At 40.0% G+C, this 19964-nt stretch overlaps 1 protein-coding gene across 1 annotated transcript in view; it reads right to left on the bottom strand.

Annotated features, from left to right (window-relative positions):
- Nucleotides 1–13120, bottom strand: part of plrg1 (pleiotropic regulator 1) — a 29553-nt gene extending 16433 nt beyond the window's left edge. Inside the window, exons 1-7 of the mRNA XM_080192549.1 lie at nt 13022–13120; nt 9271–9377; nt 4339–4472; nt 3475–3528; nt 2907–3000; nt 821–911; nt 583–684 (exon numbers count right to left, since the gene is read on the bottom strand). Of these exons, the coding sequence (XP_080048675.1) occupies nt 583–684; nt 821–911; nt 2907–3000; nt 3475–3528; nt 4339–4472; nt 9271–9377; nt 13022–13030 (591 nt within the window). The 5' untranslated portion in view covers nt 13031–13120. The remainder of the gene's footprint in view (nt 1–582; nt 685–820; nt 912–2906; nt 3001–3474; nt 3529–4338; nt 4473–9270; nt 9378–13021) is intronic.
- Nucleotides 13121–19964: the final 6844 nt, after the last annotated feature.

The following is a 19964-nucleotide window of genomic DNA, read 5'->3' as shown; positions in this document are numbered from 1 at the left end:
TGCTTGTCATCTCTTCTTATACGTGCCTATTAATCTTAGAAGAAAAATTCACGTATTTGCCTAAGACAATTTATTCAATGCCTTCTGAAAATCCATATCCACTACTGCTGCACTCTCTTAACCTACTTAATCAGTCACTCCATCAAGGTTGTTGGTTCCCGCTGATTAAATAATTTCTAAAAGTTCAATTTTATCACAAATTAGATTCAGAGTTTGCCCATAACTGACAGTAAAGCAAGTCCATATTTTCACGATTTATTCTTCCCTCCCTGAAAAGAGAATCATTCTCCTAGCTCACCTCTAGTCTCCTGGCACAATTTACATATTTGAGGATTCAAAAACTGTGGTTCAATCACTGTTTTCTTCCCTCAGAAGCCTTATGTGCTTGCCATCAGGGCAACTGACTGACCCACCTTGAGTTCTGCTAATCTTTTTTTGTACAAGTCACTTTTGATTTAAAAACATTTTTATATGTAATTAGGCAAAAACAACAACATTTTGTCATCATAACCTGAACAATTTTTAGCTGAATATCTAGAAATAAGTTATTTATACAAAAAGTTCACACAATCATTTCCTCACTCTGTACAGTTTCCAAGGTGGATGCCATTGTGGTTTTGGCATTGTAGGAAGTTTCCTTGAAATTAGTGAAGAATTCTTTGTGCCTCCAACTTCCATTAGAGCCTATAACATGTTCAAACATAAGCAGAGGTAAGAAAAGCCAAATTTGTGTATTTTTACTCTTTTAAAATCTATCACTTCATCATAAGCAATCTGTGGTAGCATTTACAATTTCTTGTACCTATCATAGAAATCTTACCATGGAAGACACTGGAGGTTGTGACCGTTCAGCAATGCCTGCATGTCTGTGGATATCAGCAACACTGGCTGCATTACGATTAGCATCCTGTCTGAAATGGAAATAAAACGTATCCCACTTGATGAATAAAATACAAAGATGAGTCAATATTAGTATGCAATTAGAAACAGAAAATTACAAAAGTCACTCAATATTCCCTCAAATATCACTTAATAACTTTTCTTAAACAACAAATGTTGAAACATTCAGTGTTCAGCCAAGGAGCTCACGCTTCAAATTTGTAGGTCAGTTTCCTTACACAGCTACAATTAATAAATACTCCAAATCAACAGGCAAATTAATGGAAACAACGAATTAAGAAATCTTACTGCTTTGCACAGAAATTAGTTCTTTACAGACTCAACTGAAATCTTTGGTTACTGAGCTCCTAAGCCATTGGATTCACAACTTAATATATTATAATTACATTTGGACTAGTATTCATACCAGATTGCAATGTCCTCAATGATTTCACAGAGAAGAGTTTTCTTACCCAAATGCTCCATTATCATGTAGAGAACGTGCTGGAGTTGGAGCACTTGTTTTTACGACAACATCATATCAAATGCAAATAAGCTTATTACCCAAAACTTGTTTATTAGCCAGTTAAAATTCGTGTTTGGGTTAGATTTCCTATTCTTTCCAGTACATATAGGAGAAAAGAACATTTAAGTAATGGAACAGCAACCTCAAAATTCAAAAGTGATACATATTTCAGAAGTTATCAATAGCCTTGATCTTGCTGTCAAATAACAGAAACACCAAAGCAGCATGTCATTATTTATGCATAAATAGTACACCAACTTATGGCACAGGAGTTACTGTCCAATTTGTACCACTTTGTTCTACCATTAGTTGCACAACAAAAGCATTTTGCAGTCCGCCTCATCACTGACACGCATTAAACTGCATGAAGTACAATATGAATGAAACCCACCAAAAAAATTAAGTCAATATTTCTAAGTAACCTTCTTACAATGTTCTTACCACCAACCTCAAAGCTGCTGAAAAATTATTACAAGAATGGTGTCTTATTCCCTCAGGTATCAATGGTCAGTGATTTTAAAAATGGAACCTTTTATGTAAAGATGTATTTTTCCTTCGTCTCTTCTCCCTCTCGATCCAATCTTTCTTCCAAATTTCTTTTGATATCTGAGTTGACATTGAATTCACCCATTCTAATTGATATTTCCCTCTTAGTTGTTCCTTTTAACTTTCAATCGGACTGATTAAGGCCACAGTTAATTACTATGATCAGTCAGGTCATAGATGCCTGTTTCCACCTCTAAATTACTTGACACTACCCGACTCAACTCATCTGCTGCTGAAACCTTTATCCATGTCTTTTACCTCTAGACTCGACTATCCCAGCATATCTCTAGCCAGATTCTGAGCTTCCACCCTGTGTAGACAGTTCCCTGTCTCTTGGACAATCTTTAACAAACTTCATTAAAATTCTGGAAATGTGAACCATTTCCCCACTATAACACATTTTCCATTATATTGTCCTATTCCTCATATTTTAATTGATCTTATTAAAAGATCTGTAAGAAACCAAACCATGTTTCAATTTAAAATAGTTATTTATGGCACAGTAGGTCATTGAGTATTGTCATTCACACTGAGGGCAGGATTTTCTGACCGGGCTTGCCCCAAAGCTGGAAAATCCTGCCCAAGATCAATGGAAGTTCGCAGCCTGTGGAAAAGTTCTGCCTTGAATGTATGCAAGAATCACATTAAAAAAACAAAAACATAAATGTCAAATGTCTATTCCGCAAGATATACTTTCGTAGACTTGAGGAGTTGACCAACGATAAGTATTTAACATAACTTTTTCAAAGTTTGTTATATATTTAGTTGTAAAAACCAGTAAACTGCATGCGACTAAACAGTTTCACAATGATATTGCCAATTTAAACTCCAAAATGTTAAATATTCCAAAGCAACTATCAACTCAATTTCTTCTTTGCTTCAAAGAAAAGATATTAATTTAAATCAGTCAATGCACTAACAATTGTTCCCAGAATTTTTTAAGCAAGGAACTTACCTAGCTTGTGAAGGAGGAAGTGCCAGAGCCAAGGCCTGAGCACTTGCCTCACTGGGCATTTTCTGAACTTGTGTATCAGCTGTTAGAGAAACACCTACAATTCACAGAGACTTAATAAATAATTACATATTAGAGCAGAATAAGTATATACTTTATTTCTAAATTATGCTGCTGTGTCAATAAATACTAATGCAAAATCCTTAATTTCAGAACTGTCGACTGTTACCTTGAAAATTCTGCAGTATTTCTGGTTACCAAGCACACATTTATAACAAATCCCTATCTGTAATAAGCATATTTAGAAGAGATTTGGTTTAATAGAAGTTCATAGTAGCGTTACTTGAACATCAAGACTAGACCACCCGTTTGCAAAATTCAAATTAAACCATTTTAAACAGCAAAGCAAAATTTTGTTTGCATCCTCATTTTTTTCTGCAGTTGCTTTATTTTGCCCCACAGATCAGCTCAGTAACAGTGAATCAGGCAGGCTGATACATAGAACATTGCTGGAACTCACTGCAGATTATAAATCTCAAAAAAAATATATTTTTAAAAAAATGCTACTGACCTGGACCCGATGGATATGGATGTGTACCAGTTATAATGTATTCAGACTCCTCACCTAAAACATAGCACAGCCAAGACATAAAATTTTTATCCTGGATTTCAGAAAGTCGTTCAGGTACATTACTTGTCTGGCAGGTTCAGGTAAGTTTGCAACTGACATATAATTCTAGTATTGCTGGTTGCACTTTGCACTCTGAAGTGACCTATCTTGGTCTGAAAAGACTTCCTTGAATATCATGCAGAATGCAATTTTTTTAAAAATATCTTAAGGATTTTAACTACAAACTAAGATTTGTTTACACTCAAGTGGCTTATATTGAAGTGACAATAATAAATTTAAAGGTACATTACTTTTAATAGCTGTTATACATAATCCACATTGCTACTGCGCAAGAAAATCATTTAAGGCAGAAATTTACAATTAGTAGCCAAAACAGGGGAGAACAATACAACTTATAACTCCATGAAATCCTCCACTAGAAACATTCATTTTACTGATTTCAGAGCCCAAGTGTTATAGTTACTAGAGCAGTCAGCTTTTCTTAAGTTACAAAAATACTTTCATCTTAGGAAAGCATTACTTTTATATGCTTTCCTTTATATCAATTTGGTTCCAAGCACTACTGAAAACTGTTCCTAAATCTCTCTCATTTCACAGTTCCAGAATAAAAATTTATTTAAAAACAAGAGTTTTCTCCCAGAAATACAGGCACAGAGATCAATTAAGAAATAGGGGACAGCATTTCACACTCCAGATGTTAAAGATAGATTAGCATCTTAAGTTGTGTATGAAGTCATAAACATACAATCACATTCATTTCTATAAAACTAAAAACATTTTCTCCATTGTGAAGTAAAAGCATACCATGATTAAGATCATAATGTCCATGATTGTAGGAATCAGATTGTGAACTTTTTTCTCTGATTTCTTTAAGTATAGGCATATGAAGCACAGGACTATACTCTGTTTGAAGCTTCACATTCATCTTGAGCTTGTAACTAATTAAATACAAGTGCAAAAACAGTGAATAAATAGAAAAAAAACAGTTCTCTGAAACAGCTACGTATTACAAACATTTTCATCAAATAGTTTAAAGCCCTTTATTGCTGATACAGTACGCAACCTCAGCCATAATTTTTTTTCAATATTTCTTCACGGGATGGGAGCATTATTGGCTGGGCCAACATCTGTTGCCCATCCCAAACTGCCTTCGAGAAGGTGGTGACCAGCCACCTTCTTTAAATGCTGCAGTGCTGTTAGGAAATTCCAGGATTTTAACCCAGTGACAGTGAAAGAATGGAATGTAGTTCCAGGTCAAGAAAGTGTGTGGCTTGGAGGGAAACTTGCAGATGGAATTTCCAAACATCTACTGTCTTCCAGGGGTCACAGATTTGAACGGTGCTGTCAAAGGAGTTTTGCAGGGCTTATACAAGTGAGTAACCATAAATTATAAAAGTAAATCCTCTTAAATTACTATTGCACTGACCGTTACTTCTCTTTTTACTCATTTCATCTACAGAAATATAAAAAGGTGTGAAATGGAGGAAATTAGGAATACAGAAAAGGCATTTAAAATTATTGTCCAGAAGGACACAAGGGAAACATCTTTGCCTGTCAGCTACTGCTAATGTGCATGTGCAGCATCAGAGGCCTGTACCTCCTTCTGCAGACTGCTGGGCATATTAAGCCCCACCAACAGACTTCTGCACAACAGGCCCGCTTAATTTCGTAGGCAGAGTGCATATGGGGGATGGCTAAAATCACATCCAAAAGAAGGATCGGAAACTCTCCCAGTTTCAAGTTCACCCAGCGCTTAGATTAAAAAAAGGTAAAATACCACCCATAATTGCTGATTCACAGAGTGATAAAGAATGCATCGTAAACAGTGTAACAGTCGGAAATGTGGTAGAGAGAGAAGGAAATGCTAGTTTTTGCCTCCAATATTTGGTGGTGTGTGTTACAGATAAACATTTAATCAAATTCACCTTTTACCTAAATTGGATTAATTACTGTATTAAAAGATGAAAAATTATAAGCCGAGTTCAAACAGAGGAAAGAAGGTCTGAGAAATGACTGCAGTATATATTCAGCAATTCCAAAAACAACTAAAAGAATCAAACGCGACAAGACAAAGATAGCAGGTAGGTGATTGGTTGGAGAATTTTTTTTTTCCTCTCCAGAACACTACAATCCTGGAGAAAAATTATTTGGACATTGAAAAAAACTTGTTTAAATAATTTTTTTTGAGTATTTCCTCCATCATCCATCCTGCTCCTCTCCTACTTTGCAATTGGTTGCAACATTGCAAGTGGCGAGTCTGTGAATTGCAGGACCGACTGAAAGAATTCCAGACAACTGATGTTTTTGGATTTTGGATTTCCAGACTGGAGTGATTACAATATCTGACACAACACTCCTTTTTTTAAAACTTTTCATATACTCTGCTCTTGACATCCTGCTGGACCTAGATTTGGGAATCTAACTAATTTTCTTTTCAAGAAGGTATTTGTTGTGAATCCCATGTATCTCCTCACATGTCTCCCAAGAAATGGTTTCTGTCCACTTGTGCCAAATCATACCCAAGTTTAGTAATATTGTCCATCTCCAATTTAAAACTTTTGGCCTGTCGTTGTCCTCCTCCATGACTGCTAAATGGAATGCAATTATAATCACTGTCACCAAAATACTCTTGCCTGAGATCCTGTTAGAGAAATTTCAAATAATCAGGAATTTAAGGCATTAACAAAATTACTAGAACTAAGTGAAATGATTCCAGATCAGGTTTACAGACTAGCAGAGATACTGTCTGCATAAAGACACACATGATCATAGTATGACATTTGAACAGATATTTCTGATTTAAACATGCATTTGGATTTTAAAATGTATTTCATATGTATTTTTAAAATGATCTGTGCACTTTAGCCAAAAGAAGGCTGCTCCAAGGGCACAATGGGATGAAGACTTAATGAGACAAACCACATTCTTTGGAACAATGGAAGCACAGAATGTGTTTATTCTTATCAGCATAAATTATGGACAGTATGGGTTCCCAAAGCCATAGTATGAGTAGTTGTTCAATTCGTACTGATCAGACAGTGCTCCTCAAACTTGGGAATATCAACTGTCTGACTCAACCATTTGATGTCATTGACAGTTGATGGAAACAGTAGCTTTTAACCCTATCGCTAAGCATCAGGAGCTGCTAAGCAACAGAGGGAGGAAGCATCTGGATTCTACAGACCAACGAAATCCCATGATGTCAGAGGGTAGAATGTATTTGGCTAAGGTATATGACAGCTAATAACAATGATTTGTACTAATGATGACTGGTTCATAACTAATGAGAAGGTGGGAAAAATGAACTTCAAAACATATAATTGTCCTGTCTGATGTATTGTAACTTTAGAGTGGTATTGGAATGCTCAGAGTCTTCTTCAAAGCGAGGTATTGGACTGCCAAACTCTATCTCTCCCAATGATCATTGGCAAAATAAAGATACATCTTTCACCAGGATACTGAGTTCACATTATTTGTGTTAGCTGAAGTTTCTTCTTCGCAGCTTTGTATGAGCTAAAGTTTCTGCATTACTAAGTTTCTGAAAAAAATTCTCAAACAGATCACTTCCACATGCCCAACTTCATTTTCTAAAACTAAACCCAGATTTTCTACTCATTGGCTAAGAAGAGTTCTCCTGAATGTGTTTCAGCGAGTGGCAAAAATTTGGCAGATGGAGTAAAATGTGCGAAGAACTGTGCAGGATGAACAGAAAAAGTATACCATTTAAATAGAGAGATATTACAGAACTCAGTAGTACAGAGATTAGGCTGTTTTGGTATATGAATCGCAAAAAAATCTTTATGGTATAGCAAATGATCAGAAAGGCTAATGGAATGTTGACGTTATTGAATGGGGAATGGAAAAAGTAGGATGGTTTTACTGCAGCTGTCCAGTGCCTTGTGAGACTAGATCTGGAGTACTATGTCCAGTTTTGATTGCCTTAAGAAAAAACGTAACTGCATTAGAAGCAGTTCAGAGAAGGTTCTCGTGACTTTGAGAATGAAGGAGTTAAATGAGAAAAGGTTGGCATTGTGACCACACATCAATCATGATCTGGCTGAATGATGGAGCAGGCTTGAAGGGCTGAAAGGCCTTCTCCCAAGTCTTATGCTCTTATCCATCCTGCTTGTTGCACCCTCAAAGAACGCGAATACATTTGTCAAACATGATTTCCCTTTCATAAAACCATGTTAACTCTGCCTGATCTTCGAAATGTCTTGCAAATATTTTATACTGTGTTCCAACATTTTGAAAAATGATGCACGTTAGGATAACTGGCCTATCTGCTTTTAGTCACGACCTCCTTTCTTTCTATGAGTGTTACATTTTCTGTTTTCCTACAGCTGGGACTTTTTTAGAATCTAGGAAATCTATGGAAGAATGCACCCAATGCATCTACTATCTTTGCAACCACTTATTTTAAGACCCTAATACAAGGGAACCTAATAAGACCTTTTCTCTAATGATTGTTCTCCAGGATTGTACACAAGTGTCCTGGCGACTGATCTTTAATTCCTGTAGACTCCAGGCCAAGCACGAAGGATTGGCAATCCTACATGAGTCAAGGAGAAATATTTTTACCCAGAGGATGGTAGAAGTAGCAAGAGAATAGAAGATAAATAGATCAGCAAAACCATTTCATACAGCGGGATTCAAAAATAGAAAATTCAGAACTCTGCCAAACAATGGAAATTTATCATCCCTGGGGGATCCAGAACTCTGGTTGAAAGGCGGGTAGAGGCAAAAAGCCTCACTGCAGTTATAAAATGCTTGGATACATACTTGAAATGCTGGAACCTACACAGCAAGAATTGTAAAGTGGATTAGTCAGGATTTCTCTTTTCTGGCTGGGTATAGACACAATAGACTAAACAGGCTCCTGCTCTACTGCAACTTTTCTATTTTTCCTGGTTAAGCTGACCCCAAATCCTGAGAATTCTGACAGTATCTGTCTGCACCTCAGGATCTTCAAAAAATAATTTACAGCCAGAGATATTTTTGAAGTGTGATCACTGTTTTAACGTTAAACATGCTGTAACCCATTTGTGCACAGTGAATCTCCACAAAGAACTATGTGACAATGGCCAGAAAATGTGCTTTACTGATGTTGTTTGATGGATAAAAATCATTTGGAACACTGGGAATAAATCTTGCTTAATATGTTATGGGATCTTTTACATTCATCTGAGAAAGAATGGGCCTTGGTTTAATATTTTATCAAAAGGTTGTGATCACAAACAGTGCAACAATCCATACTTGGATTGCTAGCCTTGAATTCTGCACTCAATTCTTTGGAATGGGTCTTGAACCCGAAACCTTTTGCTACCAACTGAGCCATGGCCGATGTGTACAACCACAACAAAGTGGATATGGGCTTTGGAGAAGTGATGCAGAGTATGGAAGTTGATTTCATGTTTGCAGATGATGTTGCTGACTACGTAAGGGCAGTCCATGGATTTAAACGGAGTACATGGTGGAGAATTATGGTATGAATATCAATACAAATAATAAGAGGTTTCAGCATATAAAATTAAGGCATGGCAAAGGGAAACAACACAGATGTTCTAAATGTTCTGCAAAACTTACACATATTATGCACCAAACATAAAACAATTGGGCTTTTGACATTGATGCTAATAAGGTTAGGTGTCTGTTGTATCAATGCACTTGCAGCCCAATGAGAATACTTACGCCTTCAGCAAAAATGATACTTTTAAGATCAAAATAGGTACTCACCTTTTCTCATCTACTGCAATGGGCTTAGCATGATCACTAACAAACATGTCATGGGTTCTCTTCAGAGATCTGAACACCAGTGTGTGTACAGAATGTTTCTGCACCTCCTGCCAAGAAAGAAAATCATAACATATATGAAATTCCAATAGTGAAACTTAACTAAAATATTTAAAACAAATGCAAAATGAATGGAATCACTGAACAAAGTGTATTGATCAATTTCACATAATTATGCATTTAAATACACCATGTTACTATACAATATATCTTGCAGACAATTCAACACCTTATTGAGCCATTATGATGTATTAGTACAATGACACGTTATCACTGGTAATAGAATTAAAAACAAATTGAAAAGATAATTCACCTCCTGCTACCAAATTCTAATGCGACATGTGTTTGGACAGCGACAGTAGATCCATGTCACAAAATTATCAAAAAGGCAATTTCAGACAGTCTTTAGAAATGCTTGGCATAGAAAATTGGTATGCCCACATTGTGAGAATTTCCATTGTTTGGCAGAGTTCTGAATTTTCAATTTTTGAATCCCACTGTATGAAATAACAGTGCTCCTGGAGAGCAGAGATAACTTCACACCATTACACTTCTTTTTTCTGGAATTCTCTATTCACTCTCTGTTCTGGCAACTTCCTTTTTGAAATTATTTCCAACCAGGTCATCGGTTCTCAATTTTAGTATTTCCAACCAATCCTCCACTTGGCATGTCTGCAACTTTCACCAACTTTTACAGATGCACCATAGAAAGCATCCTTTCTGGATATATCACAGCTTAGTATGGTCCGAAGACCACAAAAAACTACAAAGGGTTGTGAACGTAGCCCAGTCCATCACACAAACCAGCCTCCCATCCACTGTCTCGGAAAAGCAGCCAACATAATCAAGGACTCCACGCACCCTAGGCGTACTCTCTTCCACCTTCTCCCGTTGGGAAAAAGATACAAAAGTCGGGTCATGGGTCAACCAACTCTAGAACAGCTTATTCCCTACAGCCATCAGACTTTTGAATGGATCTACCTCACATTTATCATTTATATTAATGATTTGGTTGGGAATATAGGAAGCATGGTTAGTAAGTCTGCATAGTGGACAGTGAAGATGATCTCGGATTGCAAAGGGATCTTGATCAGTTGGGCCAGTGGGCTAACAAATGGCACAAGGAGTTTAATTTAGATAAATATGAGGTGATGCATTTTGGTAGATTGAACCAGGGCAGGACTTGCTTGGTTAATCGTTGGGCATTGGGGAGAGTTACAGAACAAAGAGATCTGGGGGCACAAATTCATAGCTCCTTGAAAATGGAGTGGTGGACACAATGGTGAAGAAGGCATTTGGCACGCTTGGTTTCATTGGTCAGAGCACTGAATACAGGAGTTGGGACATCTGGCTGAAGCTATAGAAGACATTGGTAAGGCCACACTTGGAACAGTGTGTACAGTTCGGATCACCTATTTTAAAAAGGATATTATTAAACTAAAAGAGTGCAGAGATTTACTAGGATAGTTTGAATAATGAGGAGAGGCTGGATATGAAGCATAGAAGGCTGAGGGGTGATCTTATAAAGGTCTATTAAATAATGATGTGCACAGATCAGCTAGATCGTCATTATCTTTTCCCAAAGGTAGGGAAGTCTAAAACTAGAGGGCGTAGATATAAGGTAAAAGGGGAGAGAGATACAGAAGGGTCAACTTTTTCACATGAGCATCTGGAACAAGCTGCCAGAGATAGTAGTTGAGGCGGGTACAATTTTGTGTTTTAAAAAGCATTTAGACAGTTACATGGGTATGATGGGTATCCAGGGATATGGGCCAAACTTGGGCAGATTTAAAGACAAAGGGTGGCATGGACAAGTTGGGCCAAAGGGCCTGTTTCCATGCTGTAAACCCCCATGACTCTATGTTAAGTTGATCTTTCTCTACACCCTAGCTATGACTGTAACACTACATTCTGCAACCTCTCCTTTCCTTCTTTATGAAAGGTATGCTTTATCTGCACAGCAGCAAGAAACAATACTTTTCACTGTAAACTAATATAAGTGACAATAAATCAAATCAATATGTTTGGTGACTACTATACTCTTTTTTTTGTCAAAAGCATCCTGATGCAAATTTCTGTATGTGTTTTGGACTATATCTTCCCAAGTTGTTGTCACAAAAGCAGACTGCTGGAGAGAGTCAAAGAGTTTTATTTTGCCTCTGATGATACTGTAGCTAACCTGAAATGTTCAATATTAGCACTGTGCAACTCAAGTGGAGTAGAATCCATTCCTCAGCACTGACTTTCCTAATTTTAGCAAGTACCATATCTGAGTTAGGCACAGGTATAAATGTAACACACTCTTACGCATAACAACTAGGAAAAGTAGGCCATATGGCCTCTCAATTCTGCCCCATTCAACAAGATCTTGGCTGCTCTGATCTTGGCCTCAACTCCACATGTTCCCCAAACACTTGACTCCTGTACAATTCAAGAATCTATTTGAACCTTGAATACATTCAACAACTCAGCTTCCATAGCAGAAAATTTCAAAGATTCACAACCTCTAATAAATATACAAGAATGCATAACACAACCCTCCTGTAAATCATTCAGAAATCCACTGTTCCCTCATTCCAAATCTCTAAAAGATGGACTGTTTCCATCCATTTCTTTCCATCTCTTTACAAATATCTCATTAACAGTTAACATCCTCTACTTCAAAAAGGGCAGTCCCATTTTTAAAGGTTTACACATCTGGTGTATGATCAATACTTATTCAGACAAATCTTAATTTGTGAGTAAGAGATGAATTTAGATTAAAAAAGAAAAATGTCCAATAATTACAAACTTGAGTATAACTGAAAGTTGGCTAGAAACATATGAATAGGAGTAAACATTTAGCATGCAGTAACAATAATCCCACCGAGGCCATATCCCCATAACATCAAGTATTTAACCTGCTAATCCCCCTAACACTAAGGGGCAATTTAGCACGGCCAATCAATTTAATTGGCACATCTTTGAATCCTGCTCGGCCATTCAGTTAGGATAAGATCATGGCTGAATATTTATCTCAATACCCCTTTTCCACTTAATAGGATCAGGGAAACATAGGATCAACAATTAAGTAATTATGCAGAGTGGGCAGCACAGTGGTTAGCACTGCTGCCTCACAGCACCAGGGACCTTGATTCGATTCCTAGCTTGGGTAACTGTCTGTGTGGAGTTTGCATGTTCTTCCCATATCTGCATGAGTTTCCTCCCACAGTTTGAAAGACATACTGATTAGTTGCACTGACCAGAACCGGCATCAGAGTAGCTTCGTTACAGTGTTAATGCAAGCCTTACTTGTGACATTAATAAATAAACTTTGAAAGAGTATGTGTGAGATCACTCCATTAAGAAGGTCCAATGCATCTCCCTCTTCTGTGATGGACCACAGTCGGGGGTGTAAGAAGTATATATTGTATTTAATCAGCATGCATTTTACTTTCAGCATGACATGGGGGAGGCCTGCAAGGTAAGGTTCCCAGACTTCCTTCCTTTAGGACAGGAAAGGTTTTCTCTCTTTTATCTTCCTGGGCCACTTGTTGAGGGTTTTCCCTCTTGTTCTACAGTGTAGAGTATTCGGCAAGGCCCGAAATACTCAAGAGACTCTATATATTACTGCAAGGCCCAGCAGCCTCAGAACAAACAGAGAGAGAACTCAACTTTCTCTCATTTAATACAGAGCAAGAGCCCATGTTCGCACCTCCACCATGACTGCAGCTCGAGCCGGTTTCCCAAAGCGGGTTCGGGATTCTAGCACCAACCGTCACCTTCCTCTCCTCGCTGGCTGTGGCCAACACGTCTCGCGAGATCAGCCTCGCCTACCCATTGGAGTAGGAGGGACCGCGAGATCAGCCTTACCTTCCCATTGGAGGAGGCGGGACCGCGAAATCAGCCTCGCCTTCCTATTGGAAGAGGAGGGACCGCGAGATCAGCCTCGCCTTCCCATTGGAGAAGGCGGGACCGCGAAATCAGCCTCGCCTTCCCATTGGAGGGAGAGGGAACGCGAGATCAGCCTCGCCTTCCCATTGAAGAAAGTGGTACCGCGAGATCAGTCTCACCTTCCCATTGGAAGAGGCGGGATCGCGAGATCAGCCTCGCCTTCCCATTGGAGTAGGGTCGACCGCGATATCAGCTTCGCCTTCCCATTGGAGGAGGCGGTACCGCGAGATCAGGCTCGCCTTCCCATTGGAGAAGACGGGACTGCAAAATCAGCCTCGCCTTCCCATTGGAGGAGGAGGCAGCGGAACCACAAGGAAAGCTTCAACGATGGGTCTGGCCGCCAGCAACAAATCTGGTGTTGTCAGACTTTTTACCGCTAGCAGCAGGGACAGTCCCGTTTAGCGGTAATGGAGCATATAGACAGTTCTAAGCACAGATGCATTCATAATATTAAGTGACAATAGTATTATGTCCATAATAGTATTATGGACTTGCTGCATGTTATGAAGAGCATTTTAATAATCTAACTTCCGAGCAGTGTACGAGCATCAATCCCAAGGATGAGGCTGCCCAGCCACTGGATGGTCATGATATGGCGAAGTCGGCGTTGGACTGGGGTAAACACAATAAGAAGTCTCACAACACTTTAACCTGGTGTTGTAAGACTTCTTACTGTGTTCAATCTCCCAGTGTCCAGAATCATTCTTTAATGAATGTAAACCTACTTATGACTAATAAATAAACTTAATAAAAGGTTTCCTACTCTCCAGAATCATTCTGTAGCTACAACCTGGCAATTGATGGGAATTGTTCAACAGGGCGGTAGCACAGTGGTTTGCACTGTTGCTTCATGTGTCCTCTTTGCTGGAACTGGGACTGCTGAGATTGCCAGAGCTGCCAGCTAATCAGATCTCCAGGGTGGGAACCACATCCTGGTAAATCTTTTCTGTACCCTCTCCAAAGCCTCCTCATCCTTCTGGTAGTGTGGTGACCAGAATTGAACACTGTATTCCAAGTGGGAAAATTACAGCACAGGAACAGGCCCTTCAGCCTGCCAGCCTGCATCGACCATGCTGCCCAACTGAATTAAAACCCCCTACCCTTCCAGGAATCATCTCCCTCTATTTCCATCCTATTCATGTATTTGTCAAGACACCCCTTAAAAGTCACTATCGTATCTGCTTCCGCTACCTCCCCCGGCAACGAGTTCCAGGCACCCACTACTCTCTGTAAAAAGCCTGCCTTGTACATCTTCTTTAAATATGGCCCCTTGCATCTTAAACCTGTGCCCCTAGTAATTGATTCTTCCACCTTGGGAAAAAGCTTCTGACTATCCACTCCATCCATGCGTCTCATAATCTTGTAGACTTCTATCAGGTTGCCCCTCAACCTCCATCATTTCAGTGAGAACGAGCCAAGTTTCTCCAACCTCTCCTCATAGCTAATATCCTCCATACCAGGCAACATCCTGGTAAATCTTTTCTGTACCTTCTCCAAAGCCTCCACATGCTTCTGGTAGTGTGGCAACCAGAATTGAACACTATATTCCAAGTGCGGCCTAACTAAAGTTGCAACATGACTTGCCAATTTTTAAACTCAGTGCCCTGGCCAATGAAGGCAAACATGTGGTATGCCTTTTTGACTACCTTCACCTGTATTGCCACTTTCAGTGAACTGTGTACCTGTACACCCAGATCCCTTTGCCTGTCAATATTCTTAAGGATTCTGCCATTTACCATATATTTCCTATCTGTATTAGACCTTCTGAAATGCATTACCTCACATTTGTAAGGACTCCAAATGTTTTTTAAAATTTTATTGTCCCATCCTCTTCTTGTAACCCTGCCCATTCGTCCTTTTCAGATAATAATGTCACTCTCTCTTGAATGCCTCAATTCTTCCTGCCTCCATAATACTGTCAGGCAGTGTGTTCCAGGTCATAACCACATGAAAAGATTTTTACTCATATTGCCATTACTTTTGCCATTTTCATTATATTTATGTCCTCTGGTTCTCAATTCTTCCACCAATGGAACAGTTTCTATCCTGTCTGTCCTGACTCCTTATGATTTTGAATATCTCTATCAAATCTCCTCTCATTCTTCTTTTCTTCAAGGAAAATAGTCTCAAGTTCTCCAGTTTATCTATATAATTGAAGTTCCTCATCCCTGGAACCAATCACTCTTGTGAATCTTTTCTGTACTATGCCTAATGCAGATTTTGCCACCATAATTGTACAAAATGGCTGCTGAGTTTTGCAACTTTCTTCACTTTGTACATTTCTATCAGGAATCTTTCAGGCCTGCCTGCAGTGAGAAGCTTGGCGGCAGGAGAACCTAATTTGGCATGAGTCCAAAATTAGCCTCCCAATAGCATAGAGTCATAGAGATAAACAGCATGTAAACATGTCCATCAGCCCAACTCATCCATGCCGACCAGCTTTCCTAGTCCCATTTGCCTGGATTTGGCCCATATCCCTTTAAACGTTTACTATCCATGTACTCGTCCAAATGTCTTTTAAAAGCTATATTTTCGACCGCCTCCTCTGGCAGCTCATTCCATATACTCTCTGTGTTAAAAGTTGCCCTTCATGATAGTCAGAAGCTTTCTCCCAGGGTGGAAGAGTCAGTTACTAGGAGACATAGGTTTAAGGTGCGAGGGGCAAGGTTTAAAGGAGTTGCATGAGACAAGTTTTTTACACAGAGGGTGGTGAGTGGCTGGAACTCAATGCTGGGGGAGGTAGTGGAAACAGATACGATAGTGACTTTTAAGGAACATCTTGACAAATGCATGAATATTATTATAGGAATATAGTTCCCGGAAGGGAAGGAGGTTTTAGTTCACTTGGGCTGCATGGTTGATGCAAGCTTGGAGGGATGAAGGGCCTGTGCCTGTGATGTACTTTTCTTTATTCTTTATTGTTTTCCCTTCTCAATTTTTCCTCTCTCACTGTAACCTATGCCCTCTAGTTTTGGACTCCTGTACCATGAGGAAAAAACCTTGGCTATCTATGATCCCCATGACTTTATAAACCTCTATAGGGTCATCCCTCATCCTTCTACACTCCAGAGAAAAAAGCCCCAGCCTGCCCTGTCTCTCCTTATATTCCAAACTTCTAGCCCTGGTAACATCCTTGTAAAATCATGTTGGCACCCTTTCCAATTTAATAACATCTTTCTCATAGCTGGATGAACGTTTACATTAATGAATTTTGCAGCTTGCTTCTACCTCTGGCTGGAATCTTTCAGGCGTTCTTGAATGTCTTGGTCACATTGTAGGCTGGTGGAAGACCTCTGTGAGGAGTGAGCATCATAAGCAGTGTGGATTGTGAGTTCTTACATTTAATCCTAGAGATTGAAAGGAGGGTCTGGAACTCACATGGACAGTCACAGTCAGAGGGCAGATTTGTGTCAGTTAAGGTGGAAGTACTAATCTTATGGATTGTTAGTGAATGGTTAATGCAGGCAGATGAGGGAGCCGGTTGTGACAAGCCAGGGTACATCTGACCTCAAGAATAGATGGGGTCAGGAGGGGCATGAGCACGTTGACAATAAAGGGAACAGAGAAGTGAGCAGGAATGTCAACATTAATGAAAAGGGGTCCAGGGTAAGGCAGGGGTAGGAAGAGGGAGGCAGCTGAATGGTGAGAGGAGGGAGAGGAATAACAAAATTCTGGAGGGGGATAGGAACTTGGTGGGTAACAGGGTGTTTTGGAAAGTGCTTGGTTTATTGGCAAACCTCACACACACACACACCATGCCGAAACTCTCAAGGTGTTGCTCAACTATCCAGTTTGTAAAATCTTTCAAACACCCCATGATATGGTAGGGCGGTGGGGATTAGAGATGATCACAGAATGAGTACAAGGAGTTATTACTTCCTTCTTTGGGCTGAGTGTAGCAGCTCCCTCCTAATTATTATTCCGCTCTACTCCAAGCTTGGCTGAGTTCTGCTGTCAAGGATCTGATACCCAATAACCCAGCTTTGCTCTATGACTAAGGGGTCACATTCCAGTGAGAACACAGCAAGGTCTGGAATTGATATTCGTTCTGTACAATTTGGCAACTGCTGCTATTAGGGGCAGGGATGAAGGGAGGGAGCTGGATTGCAGCTGGAGTACTGTGTGCAGTTTTGGTCACCGCACTTCCGGAAGGATATATTGGCTTTGGAGGGAGTGCAGAGGAGGTTCACTCGGCTGATACCAGAGATGAGGGGGTTGGACTATGAAGAGAGACTAAATAGCCTGGGTCTGTACTCGTTGGAGCTTAGAAGGATGAGGGGGGATCTTATAGAGGCGTATAAGGGATGGATAGGGGAGAGATAGAGAGATTCTTCCCGCTTAAAAAGGATAGGACTAGGGGGCACAGCCTCAAGATAAGGGGGGAGGCAGTTTAAATCGGAGTTGAGGAGGAACTTCTTCACTCAGAGTGGTGAATCTCTGGAATTCTCTGCCCATTGAAGTGGTGGAGGCTACCTCGCTAAATATATTTAAGTCACGGGTAGATAGGTTTTTGGTAGACAAGGGAATTAAGGGTTATGGGGAGAAAGTGGCAAAGTGGAACTGATCCACTTCAGATCAGCCATGGTCTTATTGAATGGCGGGGCAGGCTCGAAGGGCTAGATGGCCTACTCCTGCTCCTATTTTTTATGTTCTTATAATTCACCGCTCACTCATTGACTAAAGGAGAAGCTGGAGCCAGTCTTTCTTTAACATTGTGTTATTCACATAGTCCAGAGGACACAGGCATAGACTCCCTTTTTCTCACCTTCCCTATCTTAGGTGCAAATTGGCTCTTTCATATACTGAAGAATAATGCCCTAACCTTTCATTTCACTTCATTGTGACAGGATTGCAACATGAAGAAATTCCCCTCTATCTTAGCGCATATTTATAAACAAAAGTTTCTAAAAAATTGAAGAAAGAGAAATAAACTGTACACACACAAGAATCACATTAACAGCCATCCTCCTAAGACTGCCAATAACTTTTCACTGGAAGGTTTTCTTTTGGTGAAGCAATTGGAGAATTGATGGCTTGTATCTGCCCATTTCTCTCATGTGAAATAGGAAGTCTTTAACCTGCATCATAAAGGTGCAAATAAAAATGGCAGGATCTGCCTTCAGTTGGAGACCACCCTATTTTAACAAACTGATGTAACTGAAAAATACCATATTCTGGAAGCATCATTCAAACTTAGACACACATTTAACTCCCAAAGTCGTCCTTCTACATCTAGTAGCACCTTAGGAAATTGGAGAAAACCTCCCACTGGAGATGCTCCTCCTGTAGCTTTTATCTGCATGCTTACATTTCCAAAAGAAGTGCCAAAGAAAAATCAAAATGACCTTTCCCTCTATGGGTGAGTCCACCTTAATCTCTTTGTCTCCTAAGCATTCTTCAAAATCCTGGGCCATGGACCTAGTCGTCGCTGTCTAAATTTCATCTAGTAGCATCTTTTCTGTGTAAAAGCATCAAAGTAATAATGATATTTGACCCCTAGCTCCTAGCTGGGATATCTGTATACATGCCAAACTCTCTCCAATTGCCTAACTCTTCCTGTTTAGCTTCCCGTACTGCTTCCCGTACTAATTTGTTGATAGCTACAAAAATGGCTTGGTCATGGGGACTTGGAATCATAGAATCATACAGTGCAGAAAAGGCCCTCTGGTCCCTCGAGCCTGCACCAACATCTGCTTCTGCTATTTTGCTGTGATGGTTCTGCATTCTCCTGTGTATACTGTGTTGTCTAGTCAGACTGTGACCTCTACTCAACTGCTGAAGCCTTTTTCAGCTACTGCTGTTAGATCCCCTGTGTGTCCTACTGAGGCCCTTCCCACATAGGTGAACGTTTCCTCAACCAGAATTCATCACCCAGCCAATTACTGTAAGTCAAACCACGCTTCCTTTTTTACCATTCCCATGCTCCATTGTCCCAGTCCATGACCTTCACTGCTTATCCATTATTCTGGAAATTCAACCAATTCTAATATTTTCCAGTTGGATTTTCCTACCCATTCACTGTTCTTACATCCCTCCAGTTATTCAATCAGTAGGACTAGGGGGCACAGCCTCAAGATAAAAGGGGGGCGGTTTAGAACGGAGTTGAGGAGGAACTTCTACACTCAAAGGGTGGTGAATCTCTGGAATTCTCTGCCCGTTGAAGTGGTGGAGGCTGCCTCGCTAAATATTTTTAAGACGCGGGTTGATGGGTTTTTGATAAGAGAGGGGATTAAGGGTTATGGGGAGAAAGCGGGAAAGTGGAACTGAGCAGCGACAGATCAGCCATGATCTTATTGAATGGCGGGGCAGGCTCGAAGGGCTAGATGGCCTACTCCTGCTCCTATTTCTTATGTTCTTATGGACAGTTTCAGCACCAGGAACTCTCTTTGGGCAGTTGACCTCTAGACAAAATATCCCTCCCTATTCAGTTTCTCTATCAGCATCTAACTCCTGATTGATTATCTATTGTCCCACTGGCTTTTCCCACAAAATACATGAGTATGTGATGAATAGGGTGCTTTGTCATAATTAAAGGATCAACGTTTTAGTGCATGAGGAGACAGGGAGTAATGGGACTGTGTGCTGGTCTGTGCCAAGGACTGTGAGCCTGTGCAAGAAAAACATCTGCAACTCTGCAGGCCTCTGAAGTGTTCAGGAAAGAAGTTTACCTTGGCTGAGGTGTCCACAATGTTGGGTTGCACTCT

This window comes from Carcharhinus amblyrhynchos, chromosome 1 (genome assembly GCF_965287045.1).
Source record: "Carcharhinus amblyrhynchos chromosome 1, sCarAmb.v2.hapA, whole genome shotgun sequence".
NCBI lineage: Eukaryota > Metazoa > Chordata > Chondrichthyes > Carcharhiniformes > Carcharhinidae > Carcharhinus > Carcharhinus amblyrhynchos.
The sequence above is the reverse complement of the archived record's forward strand: the minus strand, read 5'-3'. Positions and strand labels throughout refer to the sequence as shown.